Source organism: Saccoglossus kowalevskii, chromosome 19 (assembly GCF_978046115.1).
Source record: "Saccoglossus kowalevskii chromosome 19, keSacKowa6.1, whole genome shotgun sequence".
Taxonomy (NCBI): domain Eukaryota; kingdom Metazoa; phylum Hemichordata; class Enteropneusta; family Harrimaniidae; genus Saccoglossus; species Saccoglossus kowalevskii.
Window position 1 is genome coordinate 16,226,511 of NC_140659.1, and position 20,583 is coordinate 16,247,093.

The window sequence follows — 20,583 nt, forward strand, 5'->3', positions numbered from 1 at the left end:
CTATTATCACCGTCTTTTCAGTCTTTGTAATAATTAGCCTGAGTGTTAGAATTATTTTGCCGATCTTATTATTATTAAATGTTGTGGCATAGTCTTTTTTAATATACTTAATGGTATTAGCTCAGGGAGTCTCTGTGCACCCATATTTTAGCAGCCAATAAAACTTCAACCACAATTACTTACACCTGTAATGGCGAGCTGGTGACTATCGGCTTTTTTGGGAAGACACGTTTTCTTAGTTATTTCAGAAATTCTTGTCAAATTGCTCTCTTATTTCGGATGAGAATTGTACAATTCGCTGTTTGAATAATGGTTCGTGTTTTAGAGTGATTGTAGACTTGCCTATTTAACGGGATAAATGCGACATGATTGTGCGACGACTTGTGACACTCGGCTTAATTTGGCGTACAGTCCGCCTAGTCGCAGTCACAGCACAATCGGGTAATGTAACCCGATTCTCGTAATTTTTACTGAAATCATTCGTTTTTATCGCTTAAAACCCCTTCCCCTCGTCGACCATAATGGCGTCGTGAAAATTAGTGATTTTAATTGAATTTAAGGAGTAAAACTTGTTTCACTCTTTTACGGCTGTTGCCAACTAATTTTACATTTGTGTCACTTTTCAACGACGTGTCTTGAGTCGCCGAGTTAATGGTCATTACAATTCGAGGGAAGGTTCCGACCATAAAAGTGACCGTACTTAGAGACATATTGGCTATATATTTAAATTGAATATCTTCGTATGTGTTGTTTTAATAATAGTTGAATTTCGCTGCATAGTATATGCTCGAATCAATAGGCACCGTAAAATTGTTGCGGCCGCGTTCCGAACTTACTGATTGGTTAACTCCAATCCCGCCGAGTTGGTTGATATACGAGTTGTTCGCACACAGTGATACATCATTAGCGCAAGTAAATGACAATGTTTAATATTCGCCAAGAAAATATCAGCCAGAATCCACAACAGCGTATCGCTGTGGTGTTGAGTTTACCATGCAGTTAACGTTAAAATTATTGCTTGTCGAGCCATCGAGCATGTTTAACTTTCCCCTCTATCGCTCGAGCTTAAAACCCGTAATGATTGCCCAGACGCTCAACTATACGTAAGTTGATGGCGCTCGCAACAACATGGCGATACCGGGCTTCTAGGTCTGAAATGGAGCATCATGTATGAAATATCACCGCAGTCCCTGTAATTATTGTCTCTCCGGCATGGATTAGGCATTGATACACCGTGTATCATATCTCACAGTACCGTGGCATACTAGCTACTTAACCTCGACTAGCGAAAAAAAAACTTGCTTCATCTTTCTGTAAATCGGGGATTCTCAAACTTATGATCCTAATAGACGGCAAATACGTTAACGATAATCGCATCGTTCATCACTATCATCATACGAATGGTTGATACGAGGGAAATAAATGAATTAAATGAAGCATTTTACTCAAAATTATGACAGCGTCGAGTTGTAAATTTATTTTATTATATTATATTCGGGTGTTAATTCGTTTATTTCGCCTGGCACAGTTGCTGTTACACCATCCTTACGTCAGGTTGTTATTGATTGACCAGAAACCGTTAATACCAATGACATGTGACGTCATCGTGATGAATTCGCTCTAACTAAGAGGGGTACCTTTTGATTTTTGTCCAGTATGCAAATGTGTATCCCTTTTACTGTGCATGGTCCATTCGTGAAACGATATACTTAACACGCAGAATCGCTCTGATAAGATCTAACAGTGAATCGGATTTGTTCAGCTGATTATTATCTGTGCGATTTTCGTTATTTCCAACATTTCACACCGTGGTTTTGGTTATATATGTGAACTTTAGGGCGGGCGGGTCTGAGTGTGTCTGCTGGTGTCAGGACCAGCCAGGTCGACCTGTGGAATACATAGACCCTGTCCTCATCTGTTGTGAAAACTGTAAGGGTTCTCACTGACCTATGACCCGTACACACATTAATTCTATACGCGCCCGCAAGATTGTCAAATTGCCAACTGAACTATTTTCCCCGGGTTTTAATTAAACTAGTTAGTTCCAAGCTGATCTCGCCGGCCACGGTACGTATGCCAGACATAACTGACTGGATCTCTCCATAATCGCAATGATACTGAGTGGCAATCCCCCTGTGTCCGCACGGTTGTCCCTTTGTATCGGAGACGCACGATTCTAGTTGTTTGGCGGACAACGTCGCTGCTGGTCTTGGCACGTGTGTTATTGTGCCCGAGATATCCAAGTTAACAACGTTATTGTATTTTTTTATCCCAATTGCTTCAGTTGTAACTCTAATACTAACATGCATATTAGCACAAACGACGTCTGGCGCCATCGGAAAAAATACACGTTACTCTGCCATTTATCATTTTGTGTATACCTCCTAATATGCCCGGATCATCAGAACAATCTGGCACGATTACCACATACGTATCATGTTGAAATCTGTATTTTTGATTTAGAAAATAGGTAAAATGTTATTTTGATGTCGTCGTAATTGTGTTGTTTATTTATCTTCATTTTCATACATTTTCTAATAATTGCCAAAAAGCTGTCAAATTAGAGATAGCATAAAATCGATTTACAATGTATCCATGACATCTCTTTTGACAACGTTAAGCACAGAATTATAACTGATACCATGGTTAAGACTTGATGATAAATCTTTTGAAAAATGGTTTCAACTCTTTAGGTTAGTATAATATTTGTGAGCCAGCATTGTCTAGTGGTAATATAATCTCTCCAATAAAACACAGCTATTTACCAATATCATTAACTTGAATTGCTGTTTTGCCACTTAAACCAATTATTACACCACTTTGTCGACGTAAACAGTCTGCAGTCCGTTCAAATGTGTTTGCTTTTAATCCTTAAACAAATATATCATTAACATTCCTCGTCCGGCTACTGTATCTCTCAGTGACAGCCATGTGAGCGCGGCCATGTGTTCGCGACATAGTCGTAGACCTTTCTAAACAGCTGCATGTTCATTTTTTCACTTGGCTTGGCCCGACAAGGTCACGGCTTCCTTTGCTTTGAGACTGTTAGGTTAAGAAAATAGAACAACACGAAATGATGAATCGGTCTTCATTTCGCGTGAATCGTCTCGGCGCGGTTTGTCACAGCGTTCTCACTGTCCAACTAAAATAAGATAAACGGCCGGAGCGATGCCTGATACTCTGCATTGGGCCGTGGGACCGTGCGAATCACCAAAACTAAAAAAAACGGAGCTCATGCAACACCATAGGTCTAGCAACATCGACGGTTTGCGGTGACGGGCACGAATACCGGGCACCAGGTTTATATGTATCAACGCTTTCACTCCATTATTAGTATTTGTTGAAAGCAGTAGGCGAAATGTTGCTCCTAATGTCAGGGTGGTTAACAACAATTTGGATAAGTTGCTTATACTAAGAGAGTATTCTCCCTAAGTGCTCATAACTACGCAATAACAGTTTACCAATCAAAATGTCCTGTTTGTTTCCGAAGAAAACACGGCATGTCTTTGGTATCGGCGCCCAGGTGGCGAATATAACTTCTAACTCACTCAGTTTACTCTTAACAATAACTAACAGAGACAACCGTAGCTGATGATATGGACAATTGAAATGGTAATACTCGTACAGTGCGGATTTGTGCCACATAAAATGGTCGATAAAGTTGTAGCTTTGCGAGCTTTGAATGAAAAGAAAACATAATTGCTATGCGAAAATACAGATAAGTTAATGACGTGTAAATATGTTGAATTAAAACCCAGCTAACAACTACTTCAATTTATTAATTCTATCTCGCTTGATTCACATCTCGGACTCAAAACGGGTCACCGGGTGCGTGGCCTGTAATTGTTAACTTCGGTACACGCAATAACGCTACGTTCATTATTTAGAATATTGTATAAAGCTGTCACCAATCGTCGATAGTCAGGAACAGCCGTACATTTTGTTTTGCCCATTTCAGCTTGCTAAAGTTGGGCCAGCATCGGTAAAGTGAAAGGCCCCAGCGTTTACAGAAATGGGAGGGCGCATTTTCGGCGTAGTATTTAGCAAAGTTTAATGTTTTCCTGTAAAAACAACGATCGTTTACTTTTGAGTACTAGATCACATTTGTAATTGGATATATGTGTTATATAGCGACACGCAGTACAGGATCTTTAGGGTGTTTCGATGTGCTGTCCCTTGGATTGGGTATGTTCACATGTAACCAAGGAGATAGCGTAGCTATTGACAACGAAGACGTCGGTATTAAAATATAAAATAAAAGATGGTGCCATTAGGTCAAAATCGTAATAAAGATGAATATTTGGGTTTACGTGGATCGGAGAAGGAAACTTCATAATTAATATGTACCGCGCCCATTCGGGTATAACATGCAATTTCGTTTTAATTTGTGTTTTTTTCTCTTTTTTAGAATTTTTTTTACAATTCGATGTCAGCTGTCTGATGAATCAGTCTCACAAACTGTAAATGCAAAACTGAATTATTAAATAGAAATCATAATAATGTTTTAAAAGAATAATGACTTGTTATGTCATCTTATAAGCACCACGCAACATGTCTGTCTTTAATGCTGCTTGTCATCTGGCCTCTGAAGTGGAGCTGGACCAATTGACTAGTCATTGTCTGTATTGCCCTATAGGGGTACCGGGCTGATTGCCAACACGCCCAATTCACTGTTACCTAAACATATAACACCAGCACACGTACCATGAATAATAAAACAAATATTATAAGGAACAGTTTATTTCAAGCAAGTTAATCTGCTCCGAGTCGTCTGGTAACATGCGGGTTTCCGTCACGTGACCATAATTTGGAATGAATTTGCAGTCAAAGATAAAGGCATTGCAGAACAGACGTGTTTTAGCACATTCTCTGATACAATTCTTTTAGTCTCTTTAGACCAACTGTTAATTGCCCACGCTGTTATTCCAGTCGTACAATACACCGTTCATGATAATAGCGGAAAGAATCCGATGTGAGAGTAGAAGCTTGTTATTGATCTTCGACGGATTGCCTGAGAGCGCACGGTTATCGTTGAATTCTAATTGGGGGCTATCTACCACATGTTGTACCGTCGACACGGCCTCGCTGTGTTGTTTCTTTTGGTCATGAGCAATGCCACATCCGCCCATCCTTATTAAGCACCGTTTCCATACGCACCACATTGTATTCCCTGTTGAATAACGTTACACTGGTTCACAGTAGAAGGGGCGGGCACTGATTAGTTTTAGTGGGTAAGTCCGCCCGGGGTAGAGCGCAACGGCGTGCACAGTTTAGGCAGATGTTATATTAAAAAACAAAAAAAACGAGTCATTGTCAATGCCGCGTCCCCGTCCAGAATTTAAGGACGGCCAATTATTATTTACACTCATGTGACGAGACATGATCCAAAATGGAGTCAGTTTATTTGAGAAATTCTTTCATTTATTCTGCCCATGACATTCATAATGCTTCTCTAGCATGAACATTACGACCAGCCAATTTGAATCAAATTCTGAAACAGAATCACAAATGCGTTACATATTGTATGACTAAAGTTTGAACATGATCAGTCCATCCATGTTAGTAGCAATATGGCTCCGAGTCCAAAACAATATTCTAAAAACAAAATGGCCACAAGTCAGCCATTTTGAATACAATCTGGGCAAATATTACGTGTACATCAATGACTTATTAAGTTATATAGGATATACCAAGTTTGAATGAAATGTGTCTGTTCACGTCCGAGACCCAATTCCTAAATGGCGGAAATGGTTGATTTTGATTAATTTTATTAGCACTAAAATGGCCGCCATTCGGCCATCTTCAAGTTAAAGTGTGTGAAGTTTGAATGAAATCGACTCAGGCATGGATACATGACGTACGGACGCGTACATACGCACGGGGTGTTCGAGAACTAAAACACACAAGAAGATGAGTTTATTCACAAGAACGAATATATAATGTAAATGCAACTGTAATAAAAACGAAATAAATCGAAAGTTTGCTTTTAACGGAGGCTAGAATTTAGAAGTATATCAATGTTCTGTGCGCACAACAACGACGCGTACAAATTATAATTCGTTTAGTGAATAAATAATGATGACATTTGCATAAACATGGCTACCTTGTTGATTCAGTTACTAATTATCACAACAATGATGCGTATAAACCAGAGAATCTTATTCGAAAATCACATTTCCAGGAATTATCAGCAAAGTTTAATTGGACGGATCGCAAAATTGACGGTTATACTGAAAAAAATACCGAAAATGAACATTTATCGGTTTCTCCCTAGATAGAAAAAAATAGCTTATCAGATGTAGTCGCGATACGGACGGTTGGCAGGTGTCATAAAAAGAAAGGTGTGGGACAGCAGTCATGTAAATAATGGGTCTCTACCGGTTGGTTTACTTTGCGCACTGTGAACTGACGACTCTGTGACACCTAGTGAGAAACTCAGCAGAGTTAATGAGAGAGACGATCGGTGACGATGTTCGCCTATTTCACGGAGTGTTACATATGTCGATGTCTAGGGCGGATTGGTCCGTTTTCACAGTTGGGGGGATATCTGTGCAGTGCTTAATCTTTGTCTGTTTTGCAACAAATGAAGCCTATCCTCGGTTAGTAGCAACCTAATGAAGCATCGGATCCGTTACACTTCCCTATCCCTGTTTAACGACAACTTGCTTTAGTAATTAAACAACTTTCCAGTGTTGCTGTTCGTCCCGCATTTCCAAATTATGATAATATGTAATGTATTGTCATTTTTATGCCATTTATAAATTGCGTTTCCAAAGCACTCCTACTCGAGTTTTTTGTGACAGACATAATGTAGAAATCGAACATAGAGGGATAAGGTCACGGGGAGACAGAGGAGAATTGCCATGATTATTACCTTAAGATTTCCCCATAGTGCGCTTATAGTTAATGAAACTTACCTGTCTTTCCGTCAGATGGGCGGTTTTTCCTCACAACTCACTCGATAAGAATCAAGTGATGGATAAATCATGCATGAGATGCAACTCTCAAGATACTCATCCATCACACCTGTCACCACTCGCTACATCACCAGTTCTCCTATCAAAACTCTTGCCCCAATCATGATTTCCAGTCGACGAATTTCCACCTCCTCCCCCTCAGGCTTTCTTCAACTCAAGTCGAAACCACACTGACAAAAATAAATCGCGCTAGCAACAAACAAACAAATCAGTGCCCCTTAAGCAATGGGAAGTAGATAGCAATAGTTTCGGTGAGAAGAAACTCAACAAAAACTACGGCGATTTGGCCTTCACTGCGTTTAACGTAGCGATATCCTATCTTCTCCCGGCGCTTTATATCTGAGAAAAATGAACGCTGTTTAACCGCAGTGTTCTTTCAATATTTTCGTTATCAGTCTGCCTAATTAGAAAACGGAAGTAAAATGTAATGAAATATGCCGGGTAAAAGATGAATTCTGATTGTATACTGTTGGTTGGGACGAGATAATGCATTAAAGGCTTTAAAACGTAGTATGCATGCTATTAGGAGCCAGTAGAGGGCTTTATCGCTGATCAGTACGATGTTGATATTGATGTACCTAGAGTCTCATCCATCTTAGCAACAGATTCCGATTGTCTGTTGCTAGTTGATCCGGGGATTTTCCTTATCTCTTTGTACTGTCAGCGACCAGTAGGACTCTCCTTCTCATCTATTAACAATTGACTCTGGAACAACATCCAAAACTGATAAATCAAAATATATTCGCAATTATCGCCACACTAAAGAACTCACTGCGTGATCTCAGCGGCGCCACAGCGTACAGTATGTCCGACCAAGTCCCGAGCCGCACCGAGTCGATCGTTGTGTGCATAGCGATTGCCCCGCTGTACTGTGTGTTAATTCGATTTCCCTCTTACTTGTTTGGAGAATAAAACAAATGTATTAAATTCTCAAATGAACTAACGATCTAGAATTCATTTGTTCCTGATACACGTTATTAATTTATATCATTTTTTTTTTCAATTCGAGACAAAATTCTCGTAAAGATTTGAGTTAAAGTAGCTGACTATTTGATTGTCGATGGATAGCGATTTCCGTCTACTCTAACACCGAATGGACCCTAATGGGAAACTCATTTAGCATCAAATGGATTCGGAGTCGGAAAAAATGCACGACGATGATGATAAAATGCTAAAATTGTGACCAGGAAGGATAAAATTGGATGCTGTTTGACAGTTACTTAAACTATATAAATTATTGGATATAGTGTACAGGGGAAAGAACTGAACTAATTAGTACTTAAAGAGTGGGGATTTAACCGGGAAATTATTCACTGTATCGTCACATTGGAAATTAGTCAGATGCATAACAGGTCAGGTGCGCACCAACCATCCCGTTCGCTGTGCGCAAGACAGTTACTGACCCACGAAATTACGACAAAATTAAGAGTAGAAAGAGACTAGTGTAATCAGCCATCAAACCATCAGCAAGCCTCGACTGCTTTGCCTTCCGATAGGGTCTCACTGGGTCGTCGGCGTCAGCACCCTTCTCTAAAAGGGTGTGTACTGTGCGTGTATACTGTGAGTAGATCGGACACATCCACCATGCATCCAGCGACCGAAGAATATATGACAGGACCGCCGCCTCGTAGCTGTTGTTTACTACCCCCTAGGGGAGGGGCTATGATGGAGCTACATAGACGATGTAAGGAAAAAATACTTGTCATATACAAAATTAATATTGATAGGCGTTAATCATGCAATATGGAGGTAGAGAGTTTGATTACCATTGAAATAGGCATATCTAAAGTTCGCTTATCCAATCAGAACGGCGGACCATTGTTAAATAACCGTGGCCAATCATACTAGTTTTTGGTGTGTTTCGGAGAGTTTCGGTGTTAGGTACTCATACGGTATATTGTTGGTCACAGTTCAGCAGGCTTAGTGCTTACTACCAGTGCATCACGTAGGAATTACCCTCATCGGTTTGTTCTGATTACCACGGTTTTTTGACACCATGATGGCAAGATACAGGGGTAGTGTATATACATACATATATATATATATATATTTTGTCATTATACGCGTGATGCTATCTTTCCAGTTCATTCCTTTCACATACTCGTAATATAGCGATAAACCATGATGTGTTTCATTCTGCATTGGTGGGTTTACATTGATTTTCTTCGTAGGTGAGAGGCAACCTCTCACTCTGCGCATTGCGCTGTATGCACTAATATGCAATGTTCATCAACGTATTTGGTGTGCAATACTTTTATTTTAATCTGCCAATTCTTAAAAGCCACGTAACCTCGCCATTTTAAACATCTCACCGCTATGCGTGTTGATAGCGTCTTTCAGATTATAAAATCTTGCGAACCTGAACAATCGATAACTCAGCCAGCATTTGACAACATTGCGTTAATAAGAGCGCGGTCGGGTGCAAGCCCTCGCTCGCTTCACCTCACCAAAATGCGAGTGTGAGTATTTATTGGTTTTTAGAACAGTTTTAAACGATGTTTACAAGAGTGAATTAGTTTGGATGAGCAGTTGTAGATATGTCTTCAAAATTTGTCTATTTTTTTCTCTTGGGGAAGCAATGGTCCGATGAGGTGGAACGGTCGCAATGATAGAGAGCGCATCAACCGCTGCCGACCACCCAACCATTAATAAATACACTCACCCTATCACTCGCCTCTTTGTTATGCTATTTGTTTGTTTATTTCTCATAATGCTCTTTCCCCAACTAAATTGATTTAAAATGTTCAAAAGAGAGAGTTGCCATCCAGGAATTCATTACATAGTATAAGACATGTCTTCGGGGAGGGCAATAAAAACGATCTTTCACGTTCAGCCTTGTCACGGTGAGGCATTATTAGATATCTAAACGCTTCGCTTTTATACCTTGAACAAATAGGGTAAAAATGTACTCTGGGAATATTGTAATTAAACAATCGAGTCCAGTTTGTATTTATTTAGAAAGAAATGACAGTTTTCATTGGTGTAAATATTTCTTCTTAGTTGTAAATCATCTAAAGCGTGAGGGAGAATGAAAGTGGGCATGAGGGGACAACGACTAAAACCGGGACTGTGCGGCTGGGTTCTAAACACTCCAGTTGGCGTCTCTTGTTATTTTTATTTAACGACTGAAAAAGCAAAATAGCCACCATAAAAATAAAACAAAGACATACTTTAAGGAACTTCAGACGTGCCGGTAAGCCGAGCCCGTTGTTTTGAAATCAGCTTAGCGTACACGGCACAGTCAACAAACTAATTCGGATTATGTTATAATCGGTGGCTTAAAAATAAAGAAAAACGCCGTTATCCGTGAAAAACAGCAGAAATTGTTGAACATTTGGCTCTGTTCGACAAAACTATGAAATATGCGTGTGTATTGCAGTATAGCTTAGAATGTAAGACGACCCCGTAGGTCACATGCCCGAGGCTCTGTGATCATCAATAATGCTCGAACAACAAAAGCCAGTGTAAAACAAAAGACAGACATTATAAAAGAGCTGGTATCAGTTTCCTGTTTCTTATGCTGTATACTTTGATTCGCGAATAATACAATAACACAGTCGCACATCGGTGTGATATAAAAGGGCCGACATCAGCTACGGTACACACGTTTGTTTATCAACAAAAATTCGGCATAGACGGAGCGAAGATTGGTTTAACATATAGTGCTTACGGCGATAGGTAACTCCATTGTGTGTAAGAGTGAGAGTGATCAGCGTGGAAACCCATCCCCCGCCGTATCTTTCTGGATGCGTGATTTTGAGTGATTTCACGATAAAACCAAGGTGTTGACTCGAGGCTTGATAGTATTCAATGATTTCAACCAAGCAGAAGTGATAGTTAGACCACACAGATTCGAAGTTTTTTTCATCTTTTCCACACAAAAAATCGTACATTGTTTGTTTCTAGAGTTGTTTCTTATTCAAAAAAAAGAAAAGAACAATATTGAAAAGAAAAACGGAAAGTAGAGCTGGGTGGAGTCGTTTTTTTGTAATTCCGCATGGGGGAAAACGGCTGGAAATAACTTATCATGTTTGAAGATGCGTATCTTGCTTCACACGTTATGGTTCTTTAGAGGTGCCCAGCGCACACAGACTTTACCTTCATACACACCTTCGTACCGCGAAGAGGTGAACTTTGTATAAAAAAAGGTCATGACGTGAGACAGAAATATCTATTTGGATTCCATAGTGAGAACCCTGTAACTGTGAAGAAAAACACTTTTATCAAGATGCGCGTAATGTTTAAAAAAAAAACCAACATCGGTATAAATGTGAGTGTAATTTATTGTGCAAGCTCTAGTGGTATTTTAGGTGTTGTTACCATGGAAACCCATACCATACTTTATTATTTCTAAATAAAGTACAATCATACAGTGCATCGGATTTATCTTATAGTTGGTCTACTTATGTGCGCGCGTATCTGGAAACGTACAACTTGAAAGTAGCTGGTTGCAAACACCTTTTTATTGAAAACTTTGGTTTTTCTCGTCATTTATCTATGTCATCCCAAAATAACTTCTAGTTAACATTTCTCACTTTCCCATCGCTAATATTCTACAAAAGCTATCGAGTGTAACGTATCCTACTTTACATTCACCCGGCTTCGCAGTTCCCTGCTCCTAATATTAAACATATGCATCCGAATTGAAATCAACACAGTAATCTGCATGGTATTTTTTTCAAAGATGTCAGTTTTCAAATCTCCGATGCGTAATATATCATAGCAGGATCACTTCCATCTTGATCTTGCTGATTATTTCCTTCCGTTACGCTAGCTGGGTTTTAAAAATCCTCCATAATTATGAATTATATGGACTCGGGGTTCAGAGTTCCCATATTCGTCAAAATTCGAATATTAAGCTATAAAATAAACGATCAACTTTGAAGACCGATCGGTTGATGACGTGATATAAAACTAAAACTTGTGTGATGTTGTTCTGAAATAAAAATCACAACGCGACGACCGTGATGACTTGTTACGGTACTTATTGCAATTAGTTTATCGATTATATATATATGATGTTGCGATGATGACTGACATTGTTTTCTTTTTTCTTTCTTGCAGGTCACGGGGGTGTGAACCAGTTGGGAGGGGTGTTCGTGAATGGGCGACCCCTACCAGACGTCGTCCGACAGAGAATCGTAGATTTGGCGCATAGTGGCGTTCGACCATGTGATATATCACGTCAATTACGCGTGTCGCACGGCTGTGTGAGTAAGATCCTCGGCAGGTAGGGATAACCACGGTAGCTTTAACAGTAAGCTGTACTCACAGCCCCGCATTATTGCCGTGTAATTCAATAACACAGTTCATAAGGATAAACATTATACTTCCTGTTTTCACTTCTTTTTACAATTACTCCAAGCGACAAAAAATATATTTGTTTTAACCCTTAATGATTATCGTGATTGCGCACATCACAGAGTCGTTGAAGGGACAGTACAATTATTAAAGTTTATAAAAGTTCTTATAAAGTTGTTAATATGTATGTTTAATCTCAGGCTAGTATGAGCGAAATCAAAGAATTAAATGTTCTTACTATACGGGCATCTATTCTCTTCAGCTGTAAGCTGTGTGAAAATATCGACTTAATTTGTCTCCGAGCTATATTGAGCTACGAATGATTTGCTCATTTTAGTATGATTTTTAAAAGTTGCAAATTTCGAGAAAGATTTCTCAATATTCAATTTATATAGTCCCGGCGTCAGTTACAGAGTTTTCGCATTGGAACGAATGCATTACGCTGTAAAATGGATACGCGAGTGAAATCGTGCAGAAATCGCTATAGTATCGGTGTGTCCAATATTATGATCTTTATTTAAAATCTAAAAATGTCGAGCCCACTAAGTGGACTGTCTAGTGTCTAACTGTGGTTCATTTGCTAGGAAGGTCATACAGTGATCAATTTCATCAAGCGTGCATCTGTGGGCATATCACCATTAGAGCTTTTTACTTCGCCTGCAGTTTACGGGAAATTTTCCATTAGCTTGCCATTTGTCTGTTTGGGGGTGTTTTATGACTTTCGTTTACGAAAATGTGCTGTAATTTAGCCATCTCGGCTACGAACGGACTGGCTTTGCTTACATTAACAGGGTCTTCATTTCCATTTTGAAAATCACAGGAAGGACGCTGAATTTAAGTGTTTTTTTCTCTCTCTCATGTTTCCGTAATTTAGTGTGTACTCAATTGTACACAGGATATCGAGTTCAAATATCGGTAAAACAATTTCTGGTAAAAAGACGAAAGAAGACAGTGCCGCTGATTTGGCGGAGTCCAAAATAGTTAATGTCACGTCGGCAATAAAGCTTCTATAAAGTGGTGTCGATTTCAAAATGAATTTATTTGGCAATTTGCGAGATTGAATCAATTGTCGTGTTTTTTAACTTAGTCGGCGTAATGGATACGCTATCAGCACAGCCCTGTGATATCGCGATAATGACCACTGACACAGCGAATAACAGACTGTGTTCGCCATTCTACATTAGTTTATCAAGGGTACGTGTGTCTCATGACGTCATTCAAAAAATATACATTTCAACTTTTATAAATTATCTTCCAAAACATAAATAGTGGGATCCTTTACTGTAATAATAAAACTAAACAGCTACCCCCTTGGTATCGAACTGACAGTGATGTTGTATATATATTTCCGCGGCAGAAACATTGAGATCTAATTGTCATCATACTTTTTTAATTACACGAGTAATCCTCTGATAATATGCGTAATTTAAAATTCTTAATATATTTAACCGAACGAGTTTGACAATTTCACTGAAAGCAGAAATCATTCCTCATGGAACATATCAGTCTTTCGTCTTTAATTTAAAAAAAATAATGTTATTATTTTACTGGACATGGTTGAAGAAATAACAAAAAACATATTACAAAGTTGATGTGAACTGGTGAAAGGGATCATTGCACAAACCAGTATGATATTAATATATACAACATATTTTCTTCACACATAGGTATTACGAGACGGGCTCCATCAAACCAGGTGTAATCGGAGGTAGCAAGCCCAAAGTGGCTACACCGAAAGTAGTTGACAAAATTGCCGATTACAAACGCCAAAATCCGACAATGTTCGCTTGGGAGATCCGCGATCGTCTACTGGCTGAGGCAGTGTGTGATAACGAGAATGTACCGAGCGTCAGTTCCATCAATAGGTATGGATGCCACAGTCACAGATCTGTTTTATCACCGCCTTATCAACAGCAATATAAGGTGTCAATAGGCAAACTCGCTGCTTTTAGCTCCCGATATGGCGGTATTATTAATTCAGTCGCCAGTGACCCTTTTAAGGAACATGAGCAGGGTTGTGGTAAATAGTACAATTTCCCGATTCATGATAATAACCTTTGATGATACAATTTAGACTTTCCGGTGATATTTTACCGTGGTAGAGAAATGAAATTAGCCGAGGCTCTATATACTGTTGACTAACATACGCACGGATGCCACGGGTTTTCGTTGAAGTAACAGTGAATAAGAAATAAAACGGCAATTTTAGTTTTGATCGTTTATGGCATTTAAAGTGGAAATGGATGTCGCGGCAATGCTGACGATGAAAGTGTACCATACTTAAATAGCTCGGCTTCTTGACGTTTAAAAGTTTCGGTTTGAATGGATGATATTAAAAAAAATATGTCATACTTCATGCCAACAAAATTTTGACAATTAATTTTTTCGAAACCTCAATGCTAAACCACAATTGTCCTGCTTAGAAGTTTTCCCATTGCGTTGAATGTTCGGGTAACATATTCCTTTGTTCGTATATTCCCCCTCACAGTGCTCAGAAGTTTTCTCAATACGTCGAAGGTTCAAGTAACAGAATCCTCTGTTCTTATATTTCCCCACATTCCCGGGTGTGTGTGAGATATTTTAAGGAGTGAAACACTAAAAACATGTCTTTCATTTTTTGTAGAATCGTCAGAAACAAGATGGCGGAGAAAGCAACACAACAAGAACGATTAAACGGGAGCGCCAGTTCCCCAATCACCACTGCGTCGTCCCCACCGACCACAATAACTGTTACTACTGACAACGATAGGTGTTCATATTCGATAAACGGTATACTGGGAATTCCTGGAAAAGCCGGTACAGAGAAACGTAAAAGAGACTCGCAGTCAGGTACGTCGACTCCCCTAGTAGCTAGCAGTATGCTAGCAATCATTTTAATAGATATCTTATGTAAAGATGTGTCGTCCCGCCTCACACACTACGACATGCAAGAACACACCCAGACGAGTGGATTGATATTTATATTTAGTAGTTAGTCACGCTTTTGAACCTCGCTATATTTTCATCAAAGTAATTTCATAATCACAACAAACAAATACAGAAATATTTTTTTCGCGCCATAATTGTAGTAGCCTGTCATTAACACGTGACACATTATACATATGTTATTCCAATTTAGCGAATTGCAAACTAAAATAATTGAAACAATTTCATACTGAATAATTGTTGTCTGAAAATATATCGCGAATAAAAGCACTTTCCATAAATTTATGGGACGAGAATGATTGAACTTTGCGAGGACGAACAACGTTTCAATGTTCATTTCATTACTCGTACGTCCACAGTTCAGTCTGTACCTCGTTCTAGTGCTTTAGTAGGAGTCTCACTGTTATTATTGAATTCCCAGTCGTCAAATTTGGCAGCCAGTTCACAAATCCCTAGCTCACTATCCTCCTGAATAATGTCTATTCGTAGTAAATTTGACTTGAAATTTTATTAGGAAAATATCATTATTGGCGTCCCTGAGGATTGACTTGCTATGTGTTCGTGTTATCGCTGGCCTTAGTAGAAACAATTTGAGTGGGAATTCATATTTTTTATTTTAAATTAAAGTCTTGGTGGAATTAGCGTGAATAAGCGTAAATCCGAGTGTCTGGTATCACTATGGGAATCCCTTCAGCTCATGGTGAAAACAACGGGCATCATCCTCTACAAAATACGGTCCGAAAGCGCAGTGGCAATATAGCGTTTTAGATATGTCGATGACTTTTAGTTTAGCAACATATATACAAAAAGTGTTCAAAAATAAATGTATAACATAGACGTATAATGTTTATTAAAAATATATTTTCTCCAGTGAAGAGTTCATTTTATGACCAAATGTTAGGCAATAATATATATATTAATTATTTTGCTTGTTATACTATAATAATGGCAAAGTAGATTTTGAAGTGACTCTCCAGCACACCGCGGATCAGCTGACTACGCTAAGTCAAACCACTCAGTGTGGTCTAATTGTCTTTGCCCGAGGCGCAATGCTGAACTCCACGTGGTCCGCCAAAAGAGAATTATATTTTCGTAGTATTGCGCAAATATTATTGTTGATGAAGCATGCGCTTTTTTCTACAAATTAGATTGACTCGAAACGTGGTTCCGTATTTAGTTCCGAGAATTGGCCTCCTGTATATTATGCCATCATTAAGTTTTGAGGCATTTGGAAGAAAACTTTTTTTTTATTTTGTGTGTGTGTGTGTGTGGACAGTTGAAAATAAGGTTGATTTCGGGTTTCGCTAATAATCTAAACTGGTGACACATGTCTTGTGACTCAACTGACTTGCTGATTAAGTTTAGTCTATGTTCCTTTTTTTCAAAGATTGTTTAATATACATGTATTTTCAACTGTGAAGTAACTGACGGGGAATTGCATATTTTAAAGATGTATCCCGAATGAGTTTCATTATTTAAATCGCGTAACAATTTCCAGTTAATAATTGAACTTCGCATTTAATTTGCATTTAAATCTAAAAAAAAGTTACAGTCATGGACTTAATTATGTGTTCACGTGACTTTGGTGGGAAATAGATTTTTTTATGAAGCTCAACTTGAAGGTCGCCACGTGATGGGAATGAAGTACGTCGTGGAAACAGGGGCGTTAGGAAAGTTTTGAAAGCATACATTCTTAATCTTAGGCTTGCTCGTATTCTTGGAGTCCAAACAACTAAACGTGTATATCAATAATGTACTTGGAACCTTAATAACAACTAATTTTCGAAACCGACAACTCTAAAATGGGCATGATAATAATAATTCTAAAATAATGATGAAAGACGGTCCCTCGATACACAATGACTTTGAAAACAGACGAAACATTGGCGTCACGTGACATAACGACGGGTGGATCATGCTACTAATTCTTGAGAAAATTAAAGATGTCCAGATAATTGCGATGGTGAAGCGATATAATCCCAAATCGATGCCTTATCATGGGCGAAATCAGGTTGTATGACGTCAGAGTAGCAATATACACGATGAAAGAAGATGAAACATTTTCAATAATCGCTGGGGTAAATTGCAAGAGGGCAAATTATGTGATGATTTAAATTTTTTGTCGAATCGACAATCTCGACTGGAAATAATAAGCCACAGAGATCACTACTAGCTTTGGGGCAATCGCCTTAATTGTAAGGGACCTTATAACGGCATGATCCCAGTGATTTAGCGTTGCTTATTGTGTACATGTACGGGATTAGTTTGCAAACACTAGCAACATTCGTCGCTATTATAATTGAAACAAGATAGTTGAATTGCTCATGTTGCAATATATAGCCATTTATTCTCCCCAATTTGGTAACTATTATACATGATATTGCAACTGCGAAATAAAGGCAGCGTCGCCGCAGGCGGTGATATAGTTGGCAATATTCTTGTCGCCACTGGGCTCGGAAGGATAAGTCTGAAACGTCGTTCTCCATTTAACGTGAATAAGATGAATGAGATAAAGTGACGTCATTTTCGCTAAAAAGTTAATAATTGGGGGAAAAACTGAGAATTGTTTTCCACGACGTTATCACTTTGGCTAGGCTTTCCAGTGTAACGACGTTTCTATACGAAGACGCGTTATAGCCCACCGTTGATGTTCCGCGGTCTAAACAGTCGAATATGCGTTCATTCATAAATGCATGTATGCCGAGTTTTCAAATATTTCATGAGTGTGTTTTCATGTGATTTTTTGCTTCATTCGGGCATGATGCGATTAGGGCAATCTCAGGAGGCATGGGTCTAAACTATATATTTTGAGCCTAGAGGGAATTCTGTCGGGTTCTTTGCGCATAGCTTTCTCTCCATACAGAGTGGAGTATCAGGGACGATTCCAGCCCAATTGTAACAGTATTTAATCATAGAATTGATATTCCCTGTATTTGTGCATCACAAGTCAATGGTCTCCTGGCCTCAGATTTCGTGTCACTCCACATTACTTGCACTACGCTGAGTACGGTCTCTTCATAGCTGACACTTGGTGCGGAAATACCCACTGAATGTTAAATCCTTATTTAATTTCCTGGCCAGTTTAAACTTTTTCTAAGTCTAATTCGAAGCATATAGTGATAATTTATTTTGTACAATAAATTGTAATATCGCCTAATCCGGAATATATTTATAGCTTGTTAACGGGGATCTCAGATAAGCAGATCGGTGGAGAAGGATTTGACCACATCTCTGTTTGAGGTTTACTCACTGTGCTTAATGTGTGTAAATAACACAAAGTTGTCCATACCCTGCGATCAATGACTCTTTAACGTTAACACTAACCACGTCGAATTTTCTCTCTTTTTTTTTTTCATTCGGATTTTTTTCTGCAATTTATTCAACATCTATACTAAAAAGTTATTTTTTCTGGCATGATATATTTTTGTTGGAAGATAAAATGCATCGGTTACCCCCATCTGTTGGACAATTAAATTTCTCTTATCCCTTGTTACTGTGTAAAATACACGGTTTCCAACTTATAATCCGTGTACCAATACGATACGGACGAGTTATTACTCTGTCGTTGTGCGCGCTCTAAGACAACAATTTTCCCGCCAAAATGTTTAATCATAAATATTCCAATTCTCTGCAACAATATTTCAGTCATTTTTTTTTTTTTTTAATTTGAATTGTTTCAAAAATATTTTATAATGCCAACTGGGACAGACCCTAACTCGGAAGATATTCTTTTGTTTGAAAATGAAGAATTTAATTTTTGTTCTGGAAATAGTTTGGTAAGGTTAATTAATACTGTCTAATAAAGACAATATCTCCCATGTTTCTCGTTCATTACGGAAATACACTGCGTCAATTGAAAACCGGCATTCACATCCCTTATTCTGTATTTCACCGTGATTACCCAGTCACCCCTGTGAACGCTTTAATATACAGCTTTGTCGCTCACTATATATTTGTGTATTTGACTGTCCATCGATACAGTTGATTATTTTTAGCAGCAAACTAATTACGACACAGTGAAGCAATTTAAACTCTCTACCCGGTAATTTGTAAAGCACTTAGTTTTCACGCGGGACAACTTGGAGGCTAGATTGAAATATGATTGCCCGTGCTAGTTAGTTATAAAGATTTCTCTAATAATTTATTATATGTGTCCTCGCTCACCTTTTTCAAACCCTTTTTCATTATACTCATTACCATTTTTTGACAAGACATAAAAAAATGGACTCTCGTGAGCTATGATATATAGTCGTAAACGTGAATCGAGTTGAAAACAAGGTCGGGCTACTCCCTTTTTGGGGGGTAATGCGAATTAACACTTTGTTGCTAAAATACTGTGTGTCTGTTTACGGGAGGTTGGCGTTGTTGAGATGAATTGGCTGAGGCATACACCGCATTGCGGTTCGAGATCGAACAAACTACTTAATTCGATCAACGTGTCGCTGATCTCCCGAACTTCAAGGTTAGAATAAAAATGAAATAATAATCACCATTAGTTACGGCAGAATTGATAATGAACAAGGTGTAAGAAACGTGAGCACACGGTAGATGATAATTTTTTTTTGAAGGGAACCGCTCGCTCAATAATCGTCTTTTCAATACACAGAGAAAAAAAGTCAATTGTTTTACAAATGTTAAAATAAATGTAAACATTTTCCTGTACGGAAACACAAAAATGCGAACATATAATGATCAAACATGATTATCCTTGATGTCAAAGGTCAATTAACGCTATTAATTTTCGTAATATACACTATTGGATGTTGTACATCTCGTATATTATTGGATACGAAACGTACCGTAGTATTTGTTTTTACCAAACACGTACAGCGCCTACTCGAAAATCCCAACTGTGCAAACATCCCTTTTTGTTATGCACGTCTTCTTCTGAAAGTTCACTAATTTAAACTTGTCCCAATATATTTAAGCATATTCATAAATTGATGTGGCAAGCACCCAGAATCCCTGATTTCCCCGATAAGGAGTCCGACTCTTATCCATATTATCAACTAAGTCTCTTGCCAAACGACTTTAATCAAGTTTGCCCAGCTCTTTCGAAGTCAACGGTGCATGTCCATGTTTGCAATCCTTGTAGACCATCTCATTGCATTTCAATCTATTCCCAAGCTAAGCGGCTCTCTCGCTCACTTTTCCTCTCACGATTTGCAAGCTTCTCCCACATGCATATAATACATAAAATAAACTCTACTTCCCAGTCCCTTTTTCACAATCGGGACAGTTGTTCCGAAACTCAAGACAAAGGGATTTTTTTCTTCATGTTCTGGTACCTTAAATAAACAGACTGGCGGTGATAAAGCTTGATGAAGGTCGTACAACGTTTTTCTTTTGGCCTGGGGCACAGTTCGTTTCGATTTACTGG

At 38.6% G+C, this 20,583-nt stretch overlaps 1 protein-coding gene across 4 annotated transcripts in view; it reads left to right on the forward strand.

Annotated features, from left to right (window-relative positions):
* Positions 1–20,583, forward strand: part of LOC100328996 (paired box protein 2/5/8) — a 42,461-nt gene that overhangs the window by 13,789 nt on the left and 8,089 nt on the right. For 3 of the 4 annotated variants that reach the window (XM_085493959.1, XM_006813003.3, XM_085493961.1), the window contains exons 3-5: positions 12,042–12,207; positions 13,946–14,143; positions 14,902–15,107. In XM_085493959.1, the coding sequence (XP_085350085.1) occupies positions 12,042–12,207; positions 13,946–14,143; positions 14,902–15,107 (570 nt within the window). Of the gene's footprint in view, positions 1–8,836; positions 8,993–12,041; positions 12,208–13,945; positions 14,144–14,901; positions 15,108–20,583 lie in introns of those variants that run through there. The other variant, XM_085493960.1, reaches the window with a different exon arrangement.